We start from the raw sequence: 18,521 nt of genomic DNA on the forward strand, positions 1-18,521 counted from the left end.
TGGAAACCTGTTTAAGGGAGAGGTGCTATGGGACAAGGGGGGGGTCCCATAACCAAGTCGAGAATAGTGCCCTCCCAGTATGTAAATGGGGCCCCCATGGCCAGCAGAAGAGCAGAGGCAACACTCGCCTCCGTGCCTCACTCAAGCTTTCTTTCATCAATTGGCACGGGGAGAACTCAACCTGTACAGCGACAGCCTACCCAGGCAGCACTGGGCAATCCTTCTAAATGGGGGTAAGAAAGGCTGCCCTCAAAGGGTCATACAATCGTAGAGTTGGAAGGGACCACCAGGGTCATCTAGTCCAACCCCCTGCACAATGCAGGAAATTCACAACTACTTCCCCCCCCTCACACCCCCAGTGACCCCTACTCCATGCCCAGAAGATGGCCAAGGTGCCATTGTTGGGAGAGTGGGAGGACAAACCAAACCAAATTATCCACACATCAAAAGCCCAGGAGAAACTCCAACTGCCGGCCACGGGAATCCCACAAGATGAGCTGAGCCCATGCAGGGATCTTCCTTACAAATTAACGAGAGTGTGCGGTTAGTTGTATTGGCGACCCTGCCAGAAGGAAACAAGCCAAGTACGAGGGAAGTCTGGGTTAGATGCACAGGGAAGGCATGGCACAGCACAGCCGGTTAGCAGGTCTCCCAGCAGCCGGAGTCAGATGGGCTGGCCGAACACCAAACACCATGCCTCGGTACCCAAAGCTGTCTGCGCCACAGTGCGTCCCAGAGGTGTCATCGGGAGGGGGCAGGTTGGGCAGCGTGTCCATCTGGAGGATGTACGAGGAGGTCGTGTGGTGGTAGTAGATGGGGAGGGCATGGCAGGCGGAAGCCGCGTGGGCAGGCGTGGAGGAGCACGAGGAGGCGGCGAAAGGCGGGCTGGCGCAGGGGACCTCGGAGCTGAAGCTCTGGCCGCTGGTCAGGCTAGGCATTCGACGCAGAGCCACCCTGCCTGGCAGGAAGTGGGCCAGCGGCCCCGATTCGGCCTGGCTGGGGAGCTGCTGACCCTCTACCAACCTCTGAGATCCCAAGGCATGCTGGGGGTCCACGAGGCGCTGGCGGATGCTGCTTGGCAAGACGGGCGCTGGAACGAGAGAGGGAGGCGGAGGTGAGGATTTGGAAGCCGGACTGGGTGGCGACAAGCCGAGGCGACGGGAGTAGCTGAAACCAGAGCTGGTGATGGGCTTAGAGGCGAGGGGGCCACAGCTGTGGAGTGCCCTCCACCCCCAGCCTCTGACAGCTAAAGCTGCATGCGAATGCTGCCCAGGGACAGAGCTGTACCACCTTGCCTCCCTGCCACTTACAACCATTGCCAACAGCCTGTCCTCAGAGGATGGGAGGAAGGCGTGCTTCCAAATATCTTCCTGGGATCCTTTCAAGTATTGGACCCCCGCCAGAATCTCCCGCACCCCTTCCTCTATGCTGCCATTGGGACTCTGGCCTCCAACCCAGCGGAAGAACAGAATTCTTTTAGGTTAGGAATCTCCTGCAGTGAATGCAGGTGGGGCCTGCTTGGGCGATTACCTGGGAGCCCTGAAGATCCCCCTCAGCTGTGAACAAGGGGTCACATGACACTTTCGTACCCCTGCCCTGTCAAATGGTTGCAGCAGGGCCACAATCCTAGAGCATGATGGGTAGCCATGTTAGTCTGTCACTAGCAGTAAAAAAGGAGTCCAGCAGCACCTGAACGACTAACAAAATTTCTGGCAGGGTATGATCTTTCGTGAGTCACAGGTATCTGAAGAAGTGAGCTGTGGCTCACAAAAGCTCATACCCAGCCAGAAATTTTGTTAGTTGTTCAGGTGCTACTGGACTCCTACTCTTTTCTACTTCTAATCCTAGGTTTGTAGCAAATAAAGCATCCAGAGGTGGAGAAGGACTTGCCCACAAATGTGCCTGGCTTGTCAGTACAGCAGCTGGCTCGGAATGAAGTGATAAACCCACACACTTCCTAAAGTGGGTGGGTGGGGAGAAATCTGCTTAACAACAAGTTTCTAACCCTCAGGATCAAGGGGGGAAATGCAGAAATCAGGGGCCACTCCCTGCAAAGATCAGGAAAAAACACACAAGAAACGGGGGAACACAGGGACACCGGAACCTGTTTTATACAGAGTCAGACCCTGGGTCTCTAAAGGTGAGTTTCAAATCCTCTGGCCGGCAGCAGTTGTCCAGGGTCTCCGGAGGGGGTCTTTACCGCCACCCGTTCCCTGATCCTTTTAAGTGGAGACGCAGCCAGGGATTGAACCTGGGACTCTCTGCCACTGAGTCATGGCTCTCCCACCCCAAGCTGAGCCCCTGGGTGTCAGAGGGAGGGGCAGCCACACAACGTGACTTTCGCCCCCTCGGTCCTCACTGTTTTCAGTGCTTGGCAGGAGAGGAAACGGAGTCAACTGACAAAGAAGAAGAAGAAGAAGAGTTGGTTTTTATATGCCGACTTTCTCTACCACTTAAGGGAGACTCAAACCGGCTTACAATCACCTCCCCTCCCCCTCCCCACAACAGACACCCTGTGAGGTGGGTAGGGCTGGGAGAGCTGTGACTAGCCCAAGGTCCCCCAGCTGGCTTCATGTGTAGGAGTGGGGAAACCAACCCGGTTCACCAGATTAGCCTCCGCCGCTCATGTGGAGGAGTGGAGAATCGGACCCAGTTCAAGAGGTAAAAAAGGAGCAGGAGAAAAAGGATGGGGGCAAGGGGGGTGAATTAGCATCTGTGCTCAAGGAGAAAGGAAAGCAGGGTGCTCGCTCGGCCGGTTTTTGCTTTGCAGTTAGTCCAGCGGGTGGCAAAGATTTCAAGGGAGGAAGAAGCCTCAAACCCGGGTATCTCCAGAAGGACGGGTCCTCCGAGCCAAGAGATGGGTGGTCACTGAACCTGCGCCCCAAGAGCAAGGCCGCGTCTGGCATTGACCGGTCGGGGGGGGGGAGGGAGAGAAAGGGTTCATTGGCAATCAGAAACATCAGCAGCCCAATGGAAGCTGCCCCATCAGGCCCAGCCAGGAGCGCCAGGGGTGCCCCACGCCCTCCCTGCTTGGTGCCAATCCAGCCCTCTTTGCCCACACTGCTCTTGCCACCTCAAGGGGGAAAAAAGAAACATGGAATCATGGAAGAGAATCAAAGAGCTGGAAGGGACCACTGGGGTCATCTAGTCCAACCCCCGCACAATGCAGGAAGTTCTGAACTACCTCCCCCACACACACCCAGTGACCCCTTACTCCATGCCCAGAAGATGGCCAAGGTGCCCTCCCTCTCGTGATCTGCCTAAGGTCACAGAATCAGCATTGCTGACAGATGGCCATATAGCCTCTGCTTAAAAACCTCCAGGGAAGGAGAGCTTACCACCTCCCGAGGAAGCCTGTTCCACTGAGGAACCGCTCTAACTATTAGAAAATTCTTCCCAATGTGTAGACGGAAACTCTTTTGATTTAATTTCAACCTGTTGGTTCTGGTCTGACCTTCCGGGGCAACAGAAAACAACTCGGCACCCTCCTCTATGTGACAGCCCTTCAAGTACTTGAAGATGGTTCTCATATCGCCTCTCAGTCTTCTCCTCTCCAGGCTAAACATACCCAGCTCCTTCAACCTTTCCTCATAGGATTGGTCTCCAGACCCCTCACCATCTTTGTGATGGCACCGGCAACCCTCTCCCGTTCTCCCCAATGCAGACACTGCAGTGAACAGCGGCCCTGCCCTCCTCCTGGCTTCTCTGTCCTGTTCAGCCTCATCCCACTATACCTGGGAGTTGTCTTCTCTGGCAAAGGCAAACCCGCCAGTTCCCTGTCACCCCAAGTCATGCCAAAGGGAGATTAACGGGGTGCTCAAGGCTCCCTTTGGGGGCCCTGTTTCCTCCATCCCAGACTGCGGGTGACTGGCTGCAGGAAGCACTCTGCATGTGTGCAGAGGCATGGCATTACAGGATCAGTTCACTTTCAGTCCTGTTCAGGTTGCTGATTCAGGAAGCAACAGCTGAGAAGACCCCAGAACATCTCTATTCAGCGCAAAGAGATCATAGAATGAAAGAGCTGGAAGGACCACCAGGGTCATCTAGTCCAACCCCCTGCACAATGCAGGAAATTCACAACTGCCCTCCCCCCACAACATACCCCCAGTGACCCTACTCCATGCCCAGAAGATGGCAAAAAAAACAAACCCTCTCCAGTATCCCTGGTCAATCTGGCCTGGTGATACTCCAGATGCCAGGCTTGGCCATACCCCTCTCTTGCTTCCTATGGCAGAGAGGCCTGAGAGGGCAGGGAAGGCCGGAAGCCTGACCAGAAGCCCGGCTGGCCTGGACTCAGAGCCCGTCTCCCACTGCTCCCCACCAGGCAGACCCCTCCCATCTCCCCCAAAGAAGACACCGGCGGCTCCCAAGAGCCAGCAGACACCTACACTGCGCCGACACGGGAGAGACGATCTCTTCGTCCAGGTCGTCCATGTCATCGGTCATGATGAAGTGGGAGGGGTTGGGCCGGGGAGGAGCGCCAATCCAGCTGGGGTCGATGTTGAGGGCGGCCACCAGCGTGTGGATGCCTGGGTTGTTGACGATCTGGAAGCCGCACAGCAGCTCGACCTGCTGCCAGCGGTGGAGCCGCTCCCGCAGAGCTGCCGTCACCTCGCTCAACGCTTGCCTGGAGAGGGGGAAGGAAGAGCGGCAGAGGAGGGGCCGGGTCAGCCGGCGTGCAGAGCAACCTCCTGCTGCATCCTGGAACACATGTGCCCGGTGCGCAAGAGAGCCTCCTAGATCCTCTGGGAGGGAGGGGGCACCGCTCTGGCAGCCTCAGGGAGAGGGAGGGCATCTTGGCCATCTCCTGGGCATGGAGTAGGGGTCACTGGGGGTGTGGCGGGGAGGTAGTTGTGAGTTTCCTGCATTGTGCAGGGGGTTGGACTAGATGACCCTAATGGTCTCTTCCAACTCTATGGTCATTTATGCAGGGTCAATTTTGATGCTCACTCAAAGCTCTCTTTTTAAATGCGACCTTTAAAATGCCTATTCACAGTCCCGATGCAAAAGGAGAAATTCCACACACCCAACTCGTCTGCTCCTTCATTCCTTCCATTAGCAACCACCGTTTGCATAGCTAACGTGCGGCTGTGATTTTGCATGCTTCCTTGAGGGGATTCTTCGAGGCAGGGGTGGAGCAAACACAAAAGGTCGCATTACAGAGGCTCTTAAGAAATGTGAAGCAGTCACTTCCTGAATGACTGTTCAGTGTGAAAAATTCAAAAAAAAAGATGCAGGGCACTTCAGCCTGGAACGCACTGCGAATTACCAAGCAAAAATGGCCTATGATTCTAGGGAAAGCAACATTCCCTAGCAGCCCCCAGCTCTCCAGCACCGTGTTGAAGGAGGAAGGGGCTGCCCAAGAGGAGGGCACCAAGGGGGAGGAGCTGAAGCCCACTCACTTGGCAGTCAAGATTTTGTGATCCACATCGTCCAGGGAGGAGCTGTGCGCGACATGGAATGTTCCAAACAGGGTGTTCCTCTTCTTCTTTATTTTTTCAGCCTGGAAAAGAGTCACAGACCAATATCACTAGGCAGCTAGATCAGAGCCCTGTGGCACCTTAGAGACCGACAAGATTTTGGGGGTATCGGCTTTCGAGAGTCAAAGCTCCCCTTAGTCAGATGGGGTCCCTCCAATCCCACCTGAATCTGACAAAGGGGTGCAATGGAGGGAGAAGGGCGGCATCCTGCCACAGAAGGTCAGTGCTGAATCATCCCTCTCCTGTTGCGAGGAGCTGGTCACGCCTCTGTGACTGGAACTACACCGGCTTTAAGTCTGATTCATCAGATATCGGATGAAGGGAGCTTTGCCTCTCACAAGCTCATGCTTCCGAAAATCTTGCGGGTCTCTAAGGCGCTACTGGACTCAAATCCAGCTCTTTGACTGCAGACTGACACAGCTACCCTATGAAGCTGGCTTTAAGTTGGTTTCCAGGCCTCATATGAGATGTCTTCCAGCCCTCCAGGGCTTGGGTCCAGGGCATCTGGAGGACTGCCTCCCCCCACATTCACCTGTCCGAGCCCAAAGGGGCCCCCCTTCCTGACTCTCTGGGGCTCCCTCCCCCCAGTCTCTCCACACCTGATCCCCCTGTCGCAGGCCTTCTGGTTGAAGACCTGTTTATTCTGGAAGGCCTTTCCCCCCCTCCTTCCCCCCCTGGTTTTGCTTGGCTTTTAGCAGTTTAGGAATATGGGTGTTTTTCTGTATTTTAAATCATTGCAAGCTGCCTGGATGGGCAGCACGCGAACAGAACTAGAAGATACAGGCTAGCGGAAGAAGAGACGGGGGTTGGGATGCAGCTGAAGGTGAGCCGCCCAACTCTTTGCACCCACTGTCCCGTGTGCTGGAGCACCCCTCTGTGCAAAGAGAAGCCCCAGGTGTGCACCCCCACCTCCCTGCACGGCCAGGATCGTGCCCCCCCCCCCGCCACTCACCCCCTCCTTGGCCAAGAGCAGCTGCTTCTCGGCGTTCTGCTTCTTGACGTTGTAGTACTGCACCTCCACCTCGTGGGTCAGCTGCAGCCACTTCTGCAGAGCGCCGGGGGCGGACCAGCTGCTGTGCGACTCCAGCTCCTTCTCGGCGTTCCTGAGTGCCATGCGCACCTGCAGGGAGGGAGACCGGCACAGCGCCCACTGCAGTGCTTCGGGAGGGCACCCCTGGCACCACCTCCTGAGGGGCAGGGGGCAGACAGGGCCAAGGGCTTGGGGCAGCAGCCACCCTAGTGGCCCGCCATGGGACCACCCCCCCTCAGAACCAGCAGAGCCGTGTCCCGGGGGTGGTGGTGGTTCTCAAATCACTCCCTCCTCCAGGACTCCTCCACTTCCCATTTCCTTCCTTCTGAGGCTGCGGGGAAGAGTTCTCCTCTCAATCCTTCTGGCTACTTCCCAGGGGGCTCATTCAACAGAAGCCTCCCGCGGCCTTTTATTTATCTGCCAGTCATCACTGATGGGTAATTCAGGAGACCTTTGGGCAAAGGAGAACAGCGGCTCCTCCCCACCCACCCACTTTCCCATCGTGCCGAGTGACACTTCTAAGCCCTCCTGAGCCACGGAGGTGGAGGGCGAAGAGCTGCTTATGCTCAGAATCAGACACAAAGGCTCTTAGGACAACTAGATTTGAGGCCAGCAGCACCTCTGGGACCCACAAGATTTCTGGGGGTAGAAGCTTTTGAGAGTCAAACCTTCCTCTGTCAGATACAAGTACAAATAGAAAATCATAAAGTTGGAAGGGACCACCAGGGTCATCTAGTCCAACCCCCTGCACAACGCAGGGAATTCACAACTACCTCCCCCCCCACACATACACCCAGTGACCAGAAGAGGGCCAAGGTGCCCCTCCCTCTCACAATCTGCCTAAAGTCACAGAACCAGCATTGCTGACAGATGGCATTTGGCCTCTGCTTAAAAACCTCCAGGGACCCTGAGCTCCCCTAATCCCAGTCAGAAGGTGGGAGGGATGCTGCAAAGAAGGAACTCAGGATGCAAAAATACAATACAAGGATCTCCATTCCAACGTGTATCTGACGAAGTAATCTTTGACTCTCAAAAGCTCCTACCCCAAAAACCTCGTTGGCCTCAAAAATGCTGCTGGACTTGAACCTAGCTCTTCCACTGCAGACCAACACAGCTATCCTCTGAAACGCTCTTAGGAAACACAGAGAAGGTACGACTGAAGTTTCAATATGTGTTTGGCTTGAAGTCTTATTTCAGAACACATTTTGCCTGGGTTAGCGGAGGCGGCCCAGACTTACAAGGTGATGCATTCAAAACTGAAACGTGTGTGTGTGGGGGGGAAAGGGCCCGGGAATTCCAGCCCCCGGTGGCCCGAGCTGCCCACCCAGCAGGCCTGGGGGCTGCTACCGACTGCGACCTACCTGCTCCAGCTCCTGCTCGGCGTACTTCTGCCGGCTGAGCTCATTCTCCGTCCCCTCCCGCAGCTCCCGCAGCCGATGGGCCTCCTGCTTGGCCAGGCTGATCTCGTCCTGCAGCCGCTTCTCCAGGGAGACCTTCTCCACCTCCACCGTGCGGTGCTCCTCCTGGGCCTTCTGGAGCCTGACAGGGCAATAGGGGGGCAGGAGAGCTTAATGGGAAGGGTTTTTGGAACCCGTCTCATATATATCCGATATTGCTTGAGCTGCTTTATTATTATTATATATTATTGTGGAGTGCCTCCTAAATATTTACACAGAAAGGCAGGATATAAACAGTCTAAATAAATACGTGAAGAATTTATTTCCTTCCTCTTCTTGACGTTCCTGCCCAGCAGACAGTGACCTCCCATTTTGCAAAGGGAGAAATGAGGCAGGTGAAGAATACCCTTTCCTAGGGCTCCTTGTGCTATTTAGCAATTCTCCTGCCCGGGAACGGGGTCCGCCATTACCTCTGAAGCTGGACACCAAACTGGTTTTCGGCATTTGATGGAACAGCAGCAAGCCTGGAAGGCAGAGCCTGGCCGAGAGAGGGAGCTGAAAAAGCCACGCCAGCCTATTCCCAGGGGAGCTGCAGCCTTTGTGGTGTGCAACAGGGAAGGGTTGGTGTCTCTGTTTCTCTGGGGCTGGCAGTTCTAGGGTGGCTGTCAGTTTCCCCACACCGGCCTGGCCAAAGCAAGCTGGCGGCTTCCCAGATGTCAAACCTAGAAATCCTGTCTACTCTCAAGGTACAGTTACTACCTGCAGTATCCTCTGGGAAAGATTTGGCAAAAAGGACTAACACCCTTTAATTCACACACACACCCAAGACCTTATAATCCACCACTCTCTGTGCCCTGGAATCTACTCTTGCCCACTTCTTTTGCCCCCTGGATTTGCAAGGCTATACATTTTGCTGCTTGCAGACGAGGAACTTCCCAAAGGAGAAGAACATCCGCTCAGCCTCAGCTATGTCCCCAGGAGTGCAGCTGCCCCACACAAAGAGAATAATGAGCTCCCTGCCCCTGCAGGTCAGGCTGGGGCGCGGCAGACTGGCTGCCTTCCCTTTCTCCGGCACACTCCAGCCAGTCTCCTTCTCAGACTGTGTTTTAGTTTCAGGGCAACTTTAGCCTGCTGGGGTTTAGGCCAGGCAGGGAGAAAACCCATGCGCTGAGACATTATCCGACCGAGGGATTCTCTGCCTAGGCACACAGGGACCCAGAAGCCCATGGAAATATAGGTGGCAGAGCCGCTCCAAGACAAGACAAGCCCATTTGCCCAGAAGGTGGCAGCAAACCACGAACCTGCATGATGCAGCTGAGCAAGCTGGGTTCTCGGGCCAAGCGTCACTGCCCAGAGGGTGGAGCCAGGCCCTTCTGCATCCCAGGGCAAAAAAAAAATGGACAGCACAAACACATCTTGCTCTCCTCATTTCTTCCCTTGCTTTTGTGAATCCCTGATTGGCTCAGCCCAGCCTCCCGATTGGCTGGCTGCCGTATAAAAATCTTCCTCTTTCCAAAAAGCCCAGGCTTGGATATTCTGCACCGATAAAGTGGGAATTATAAGGACCACCCTCACAAACCAACTGTGGTGCTTAACTAAAAATTGTGACAGAACTCTGAGCATTAAAAGAACACCAGACTTTATCATAATAACAAATGAATAAATGATTGGGGGGTTTTTTTTTTTACTGGAGAAAGGATTTGCAGACTCACACATACATGCACATGAAGCTGCCTTACGCTGAATCAGACCATCAGTCCATCAAGGTCAGTATTGTCTACTCAGACCGGTAGTGGCTCTCCAGGGTCTCAGGCTGAGGTCTTTCACCTCACCTACTGCCTTGGTTTTTCCAACTGAGGACTCTGGGGATTGAACCTGGGACCTTCTGCACGCCAAGCAGATGCTCTACCACTGAGCCACAACCCCCTCCCCAAGGTACACAGGCTTTCAAGCTACACGGAACTCTTCACTGGAACTAAGCACCTAGGACTGTTGATTCGGTTCAGGCCGAACCTAAAAACAGCCGAATTTCCCCCAATTCGGCTGTTTTTCGGTTCGGACGAACCAAACTCAAAAAAGGCGGGAAACAGGGAGCCGAATTTACCGAATTCGGGGGTACGGCGAATAAATTCGGCAGATTCGGGGGGGGCGTGCCTTCACAGGGCTTCCATGAAGGCGCGGGGAGGGGGCCCTTTAAACAGGTCTGTGCCTCCCAGCTGGGAGGCGCAGATCTGTTTAAAGGGCCCCCTGCCAGCCCTGCCGGGAGTCCCGGCAGGGCTGGGGGGGGGGGTCTGGAAACCCTCTGCTTTCCAGGCCAGGTTGAGAAGAGTGCAGAGAAGAGTGTGGTTCCATGGCTGCAGAAGACGTAAGAAGGGAAAGCTGCCTTTGGAGAGGAGCATCTAGACCAACGAGGCCAGAAGAAGGCTGAACTGGAAGGAACTAGATGACCAGATGAACTAGATGGGGGTTGATTCACAGTGGGTAGCCGTGTTAGTCTGTCTGCAGTAGTACTGGACTCTTGCCCTTTTCTACTAGATGGGGTTGGATTAGATCACCGTGGGGGTCCCTTCCAACTCTATCATTCTATGAAGCTGAGGGAGCAGCCCGGGGAATGAGGAGGCTGCCTCTGGTGATGGCACAAAGCAAGCCAGCCCTGGGAAGAAGGAGCCTTTGCAAGGAGAACAAAGCAAGTGCCCGGAGGGAGGGACACAAGGCCTTCGGAGCCAGAACTGGCCATCCTCCGCAGGGCTGCCCGCTGCTTCACAGGGATGGAGGGGCCGGGGTGGCCCCGCGGGAGAAGGAGCGAGCACAACCCTTGCTACGTAAAGGCTGCCCAGAACATCGCTGGGAATGTCAAAAATGCGCCCCCTGGAAGACGAGGCGCTGGCAGCCAAATAAACACATCTCGAGGGAAGAGAGGGGGAGCCGGGAGCATCTCGTCACTGAAGTGGCTCCTCCACTGGCGGAGCTCGGCAGGAATGCCGGGCGTCAGCTGGAGGATGGCGTCGGCTCTTTGAAAGGCAGAAAAAACTGGGCAGTGCCGAGCTCTCGTCACTTGTGGTCACGGATTTGTCCGCTAGACGACGGCTTGTTTCCAGTTTGCCAAGGGAGCTAAAAACATGTCTTCATCTCCGATTTGCAAGACATCTCAGGGATATTCTCAGACTCGGCGACAACCCATGCTCTCTGCAGCCTGATGCTTCGCCAACCCTGCTGCCTGCTCAAGGATGTTGCAAAATGGGGGACTCTGGAAGAACAGGACGGCCGCACGCAGAAGGGGCACAAGCAGCGGGTGATCAGAGTATTCTCCCAAGGGTATGGGATAAGAAGACATTTCTGTTTGCTGCAGCCCTTGAGGTGGACAACTTTAGATTCTGGGAGCTGTGGAAGTTGCTGACGCCATCTGTCCCTCACATGAAGTGCCAGACCTCCGTGTCTGTCCTCAAAGTGACTGGCAGCGGGTTCAAGCCCTTGGGACACCGTCATCATGCCAAACTTGTTGCCCCAAAAGCCTCACGAGAGATACAGAGCTCTTCACGCCCAGCCCACTCTGCGGGGCTCATGTCGTATTCTTACAAACCAGTCCTTCCCTTGATCAAATCCTTTATTTATTTACTTATTTACTTAATTTATATCCCACTTTCCTCTCCAATAAGGATCCAAAGTGGCTTACCTCGTTCTCCTCCAGTTTATCGTCACCCCAACCTTGTGAGGTAGGTTAGGCTGAGTTTGCGCTACTGGCCCAAGGTCACCCTGCCAGCTTCTGTGGCACGAGTGGGGATTTGAACCTGGGTTTATGAGAATAACATGGAGGAGCGAACAGGGTAAGCTGCTTTGGGTCCCCGCTGGGGAGAAAGGTGGGGTAGAAAAAATGACTGCTTTACTAGGTTGATGCCTGCACACATAGTATATGGGAGACTTATACTAACCAGTATTACAACAAGAACCTATTATACCACATGTTTGACTAATTGGGAATAGAATTCACAACATATACACATGCCTGGTTGGGTTTGAACTGTTTGTATTTGTATTCATTAATGTATTTCTGTAAATGTATGCAGGCTTAACAAAGGGTTTTAATTAACCACTGATGAAGGCCCCATAGGCCGAAACGCGTTTGGTATGTGTTTTCAGTTATCAACCTCAGGAAATGCCATTGTGCTATTTTAATGCTTTTAAATAATTTTAACTTTTACATAGCGCTTCTAATAAATTATACGTTCAGTATTTATACATAGACTTATATATATTTTCTTTTCACCCAACCTTGGGTACCCAGTAAATAAAAATAAAACATGACTGCACAGCAAGCTAAGAGCTGCTGAGGCCTTTGCAGGTAGGCCGTTGCTGCAGATGCGAAAGATAAACAGAGAGGTCTGAATGCAACATGTGTGACCAATGCACACGCACAGTCAGAAAGCACAAGCCAGCTTGCTTCATCTGCGTAATTTATTCCAGCTTCAATGGAGAGAGTGAGCTCACTTGTTCCTCTGACACGCCCCACCCCCCAAGGACAGGCCAAGAAGCAAGAGATGCAACATGCAACGAGGTGCGCTTCAGCCAAAGTGCAAGAAGACCATTCCTAGCAATAGGAATAAACTGCCTAGAGGCAGAGTAGGATCTTTACAGCAGTCCTGCCGACTCGGCCCGTGGAGGTTTTCAAGGCAAGGCTCCACACACATCGCTTGGAAGAAGCCTGCCCTGGACCAGATGAACACCTGGAGGCAGCAACTGCTCCTCAACTGGATCCAGTGCAGAATCAGGATGCCAGGACAAGAGAGCACCAGGCCAGACCACATCTGGCTTGTTTTTAGGGAACGTCTTCCCTGGCTTCTTCTTAAGCACAAGAGCCTCAGTCCAGAAGCACAAGCAACCAGAAAGACCTGCAACAGCCAACATTGACGTGCCCAGCCCCGATCCAGAGAACCACATCGGACACACACACCAACACGCACGCACCGGCATCCTTCCCCGACCGGCTGGACTCACCTCTCCTGGAGGTCGTGCAGGCTCTGCTCCGCGCGGTGCAGCCCTTCGAGGTCTGTCATCATCTTCTTCATGTGCTCTTTGGAGTAGCGGTTCTGGATGTAGGCAAACCAGCAGCCCCCCACACCGATCACAATGGACACCACCAGCATGAAGTCCTTCAAGTGGTTGTGGCGCGTCACTGGGGGAAACAGAAGCCACAGGGGGTGTTGGAAGCAGGAAGCCCATCCTCCCCGCCACCCCCTTCCTTCGCTTTGATGCGGAGACGCGCGGCTGCCATTACTTTCCAGAAGGGGCGAGAAACAAAGCAGGAGCCGGTCAAGCCTCTTGCCAGTCCAGCTTCTAACAGTGAAGAAGCGGGCATACTGCCCCCTTCCATACCACCCAGCCTTCTGGTTTAGACCTGCCTCTCATGGCCTGCACTCTGTGCCCCCGCCGTCAGAGGGGAGTTGAGTGGCGACTAGAGATAGGGCATTTACTGCCGTGGCCCCTCGCCTATGGAGCACCCTCCCGTGTGGCTCACCGGGGACCTGCTGCACTTTCTTCTGGCGCTGGGCCGAACACACCTTTTTACCTGGCCGTTTCATTGGGAGCAGCCTGAACTGCCCAGCTTAGCATGAGCTCGCCAGAACTTGGATGCTAAGGAGTGTCAGCCAAGGTCATTAATTGGATGGGAGACCACAGAAAACGTGAGGCAGGGGGTGCTATGCAGAGGAAGGCAACGACCACTCCCCCTTTGGATTGTCTCTTGCCCAGAACACCCTGTGGGCAGGGCCGCCAATGAGCTGGTGGCGACCCAACAACAAGTCCTTCTCCTTCTTTTAATTAGGGGTTTTTACCTTTACCAGCTTTTCAATGGCCAGCTTCTGTTTTACAGATAGTTTTTTATGCTGCTTTATGTCCAAAGGCTGGATTTTACAGGCTGGCTTTTAATATTTATATTGGAAGTCGCCCTGAGTTTTGCAAGGGAGAAAGGCAGCACTAGACGTTTTAAATAAAATACAATAAAAATGAAATATTGTTACGCAGTTTTCATCGTGAACCGCCTTGTGCAGGAGGCCAAAAGAGGCGGCACAGAAATATTCTAAATGAAATAAATCAACAATTCAAAGCCTCTGAGCAGGGCCGGATTCTGTGTCAGGCAAAATCCTGCCAAGTGACCGGCTGGCATCCTTGAGAGCAGAAGCGGGTCTAACGGAAGACGCCCCCTTTGCTTGGCTGCAAGAGAACAGCTGTCTGGGTATGTCTCAGAGCAAAGACCGATGACATCACAGAGCTGAGACCTGATGAGGCAGGCTCTCTGCGGCTGCCTGGCCTTGTCTCTGACATCTCAAAATCCCTCGACAGCAGGGCAGACCCAACACACGCACGCAGCAGCCTTCGAGTGAGTCAGACCACCGGGTCCCTCTTGCTCGGCCTGCTGCTCTCTTCTCGCTGGCCTTGGCTCTCCAGAGCTTCACCCAGAGAGAGGTCCTTCCTCGCACCGGCTACATTTAGCTGGACAGGCTGCGAGTCGAACCTGGGACCTTCTGCATGCAAAACATGTGCTCCGCCTTACAGTCACAAGCCCCGCCCTTCAAGAATCCCCTGAGCTCTCCTGGGTTTCATCAGATCCTATTAACTGGAGAGCCCGGGGGTTGAGCCTGGGTCTTCCCGTGAGCAAATATCAAGGGCTCAACTGCTCAGCCACAGCCAGACCCCGAAGTGCCTTTTCAGGTCACGTTCTGTACAGCTATCAACTGTATCAACCAGTTATGGGGTGTCCAGATGCCTACCAACGTGGTGTAGTGGTTAAGAGTGCTAATTTGGAGCGGTGGACTCTGATCTGGAGAATCGGGTTTGATTCCCCCACTCCTCCACATGAGCGGTGGAGGTTAATCTGGTGAACTGGATTTGTTTCCCCACTCTTCCACATGAAGCCAGCTGGGTGACCTTGGGGTAGTCACAGCTCTCTCAGCCCCACCTACCTCTCAGGGTGTCTGTTGTGGGAAGGGGAGGGGAAGGGAAGGTGACTGTAAGCCGGTTTGATTCTTCCTTAAGTGGTAGAGAAAGTCGGTATAAAAAACAACTCTTCTTCTTCTACCCTCGGGACTCTTAACTTCTAATGTGGGGATCTCGCAGCACTCAAACTGCATTCACCTCTTGCTGAAAACACGGGTTCATCCTAAAAGTGCGGATAGGACTGTGATGGGGATTCCTCCCTTGACCTGGCAGGGCCAGAAGACTCACCTGTATAGCTCCCCAGGCTATTTGTTATTTCACAAACTCTTTCCTGTGCTCGCCCTGACCTGGATGGCCCAGGCTAGCCCGATCTCATCAGGAGCTAAGCAGGGTCAGCCCAGCTTAGTACTTGGACGGGAGACCACCAAGGAAGTCTGGGGTTGCTGCACAGAGGCAGGGAATGGCAAACCACCTCTGTATGTTTTTTTCCCCCCTCACCAGAAAGGCCAGGGCTAGCACAATCTCATCTTGGAAGCTAAACAGGGTCAGCCCTGGTTAGTACTCGGATGGGAGACCACCAAGGAAGTCAGGAGTTGCTACGCAGGGGAAGGCAATGGCCAACTACCTCTGTATGCTTTTTTGCCTTGACCTGATTGGCCCAGGTTAGCCGGATCTCATCAGATAGTTAAATTGTGGAACTCTCTGCCCCAGGATGTGGTGATGGCTGCCAAATTGGAAGGCATGAAGAGGGGAGCGGACATGTTCATGGAGGAGAGGGCTATCTATGGCTACTAGTCAAAATGAATTCTAGTCATGATGCATACCTATTCTCTCCAGGATCAGAGGAACATGCCTGTTATATGAGGTTCTGTGGAACACAGGCAGGGTAATGCTGCTGCAACCATCTTGTTTGTGGGCTTCCTAGAAGCACCTGGTTGGCCACTGCTTAAATAGACTGCTGGACTTGATGGACCTTAGTCTGATCCAGCAGGGCCTTTCTTATGTTCTTAGATCTCAAAGGCTAAGCAGAGTCAGCCCTGGTTAAGACTTGGATGGGAGTCCGACTGCCAAGGAAGTCCAGGGTTGCTATGCAGAGGCAGGCAATGGCCATCCACCTCTGTCCGTCTCTTGCTCTGAACACCCTACAGCACTATCCATACTCCTGCTCTCTCAGCTCAAAGGGCCCTCAAGGCAGCTCCCAACCACAAACAATGGAACAATTCATATTTTTAAGGAAAACACCAGCCTCCAACTAAGTCACAGCAAAGTCAAAGTCCAGAGCAACACAACCAAAGAACACATGCCAAGGGGGGAAATGTTCAGTACAAGAGGAAGCACGTCACCCCCCCCCCCACCCCCAGAGACAAAAGCCTGGGAAAACAAAATTGTTTTTTGCTCAGCAATCTCCTCCCTCTTCCAGCTTTATCCTGCCCTTCCTCCAAGTAGCTCAGGGTGGCACCGGCGGCGCTCCCTTCCTCATTGTCTCCTCACAACAGCCCAGTCAGGTAGGCTGAGCCCAGTGTGCCTGGCTCAGCAACACTCAATGAACAGGGTGGGGATCTGAACCCAGGCCTCGCAAGTCCCAGTCCGACCCTCCGCACCGCACAGGCTCTCAGTCTCAAAGGGCCCCAGGAAGAGGCCCCGCAGACAGGTGCCTCCCTTCTCAGGTGGGGCAGAGTCCGCAGGGCCTCTCCAGATCTCGGCTGACAGGCAGGCTCCTCAGGGGGCTCAGCCTTAACCCTGTGCTTCAGCCTGCCCGATCCTTCTTGTCCCCCTCCCCACCTCAAATCTCTGTGGCCACTTGCCTCTCTGTTTCAGCCCTCTTTGGCAGCGTCCTTGTGGAAAACTCACCGCCCTGCCCAAGACATTGTGTCTGCCCGGGATGTGACTTCCTGCTGAGCTGCAGCCCTCTTCCTGTGCAGAAGGGTCCTGGCTCAGCTGTGAGCTTCCCTGTGGAGCACCTGACATCGACCAGTGGCCCACCTGTCACAGCAAGCGTGGCGCACTGGAGGACCGGCTCCTCTTCCATGTGTCCCTGCGTGCCAACTACAGTTGTCAGGAGCCGTCTGTGGGCTATCCAACCGCTCAGGGTGGCCATCCGGTATCGAAGAAGAAGAGTTGGTTTGTATATGGGCCATCTTTCTCTACCACTTAAGGGAGAATCAAACCGGCTCACAATCAACTTCCCTTCCCCTCCCCACAACAGCACCCTGTGAGACAGGTGGGGCTGAGAGAGTGCGGAGAGAGCTGTGACTAGCCCAAGGTCACCCAGCTGGTTTCATGTGGAGGAGCGGGGAAACCAACCTGGTTCACCAGATTAGCCTCCGCCGCTCATGTGAAGGAGTGGGGAATCAAACCCGGTTCTCCAGATCAGAGTCCAACGCTTCCAACCACCGCTCTTAACCACTACAGGAGGCTGGCTCTCAGCCTTCTCCATCGTGGCTCCGGCTCTGTGGCAGGGGCTCTCTGAAGAGGTGAGAGGACCCCCCTCCTTGGAGATCTTCAGGAGGTCCTGTCAGGCCTGCCTGTCTTCCGGGGCTTCAGAGGGGGCATTGAATTGGCAGGCATCTTTTAAGGGGGGGAGAGAGAAGGGCAGAGGATCTGGGGTTTGCTCCTTTACTTTTGCTTTTAAACTGAAAATGTTTTTAACTATTATTGTAAGCCACCTTGAACCATGAGGAAAGGCAAGATAGAAATAGTTTAATAAACTAACATAAGAACATGACAAAGGCCCTGCTGGAACAGAGCCAGGTCCATCAAGTCCAGCAGTCTGTTCACACAACGGCCAACTAGATGCCTCTAGGAAGCCCACAAATAAGATGCCTGCAGCAGTATTCATCTGTGTTCCACAGCACCCAATATCCTCTGATCCTGGAGATACTAGGTATGAATCATGACTAGTAGCCATTTTTACTAGTAGCCGTGGATAGCCCTCTCCTCCATGAATATGACAACTCCCCTCTTCAAGCCTTCCAAGTTGGCAGCCATCACCACATCCTGGGGAAGGGAGTTCCACACTTTAACTAGTCATTGTGTGAAGAAATACTTCCTTCTGTCTGTTTTGAATCTCTCACCCTCCAGCTTCAGCAGATGACCCCGCATTCTGGTATTATGAGAGGGGAAGAAAAGGTTCCCCCTCTCCAAACCGTGCATAATTGTATCAACCTCTATCATGTCTCCCCTTAACCGCCTTCACAAGATCACAAGGTTGGAAGAGACCACAAGGGCCATCCAGTCCAACCTCCTGCCATGCAGGATCCCACAATCAAAGCACTAAATAAACGTGTGCCCAGGTCAGCCCTGGGGTCCCTCCTACCCCCTCTCTGCAGAGTACGGAAAAGGTCTCCCGCTCGAAGCTTTCCTCGTGTCACCTAAAATGGACAGATTCCCAGGAGGTGGTTATGTAACCCTCTTGGGGGCGGGGAGACGGCGCACTGTTCCGCGCACTGAGAACATTACAAAGGCTTTCCAAGGAGCCGGGAGCGAGCAGGCCAGACCACGGCAGGATTTGGGGATTAGCCTGGCAGCAGCCCAAGCCGCCCTGAGTGGGGCTCTAAACGAGGAAAGATCCATTCCTCGAGGGATTACCTTCAGGTTCAGAAAAGCACCCTCACAGTGACTGATTAAGGGGCAAGGGGGCGTGGAGCCTCCCTCTCTCCCTCTGGGCCAGAGGTGAGCCCCCAG

General features: G+C 54.1%; 1 protein-coding gene across 3 annotated transcripts in view; it reads right to left on the reverse strand.

The window, feature by feature from the left end:
- Positions 1-18,521, reverse strand: part of STIM1 (stromal interaction molecule 1) — a 96,832-nt gene that overhangs the window by 1,116 nt on the left and 77,195 nt on the right. The window contains exons 6-11 of one of the 3 annotated variants that reach the window (XM_056858536.1): positions 12,900-13,077; positions 7,872-8,049; positions 6,433-6,600; positions 5,403-5,503; positions 4,389-4,627; positions 1,024-1,090 (exon numbers count right to left, since the gene is read on the reverse strand). In XM_056858536.1, coding sequence (XP_056714514.1) covers positions 1,024-1,090; positions 4,389-4,627; positions 5,403-5,503; positions 6,433-6,600; positions 7,872-8,049; positions 12,900-13,077 — 931 coding nt within the window. Of the gene's footprint in view, positions 1-705; positions 1,091-4,388; positions 4,628-5,402; positions 5,504-6,432; positions 6,601-7,871; positions 8,050-12,899; positions 13,078-18,521 lie in introns of all 3 variants that reach the window. The other 2 variants (XM_056858535.1, XM_056858537.1) reach the window with 2 other exon arrangements.

This window comes from Euleptes europaea, chromosome 12 (assembly GCF_029931775.1).
Source record: "Euleptes europaea isolate rEulEur1 chromosome 12, rEulEur1.hap1, whole genome shotgun sequence".
Lineage (NCBI taxonomy): Eukaryota > Metazoa > Chordata > Lepidosauria > Squamata > Sphaerodactylidae > Euleptes > Euleptes europaea.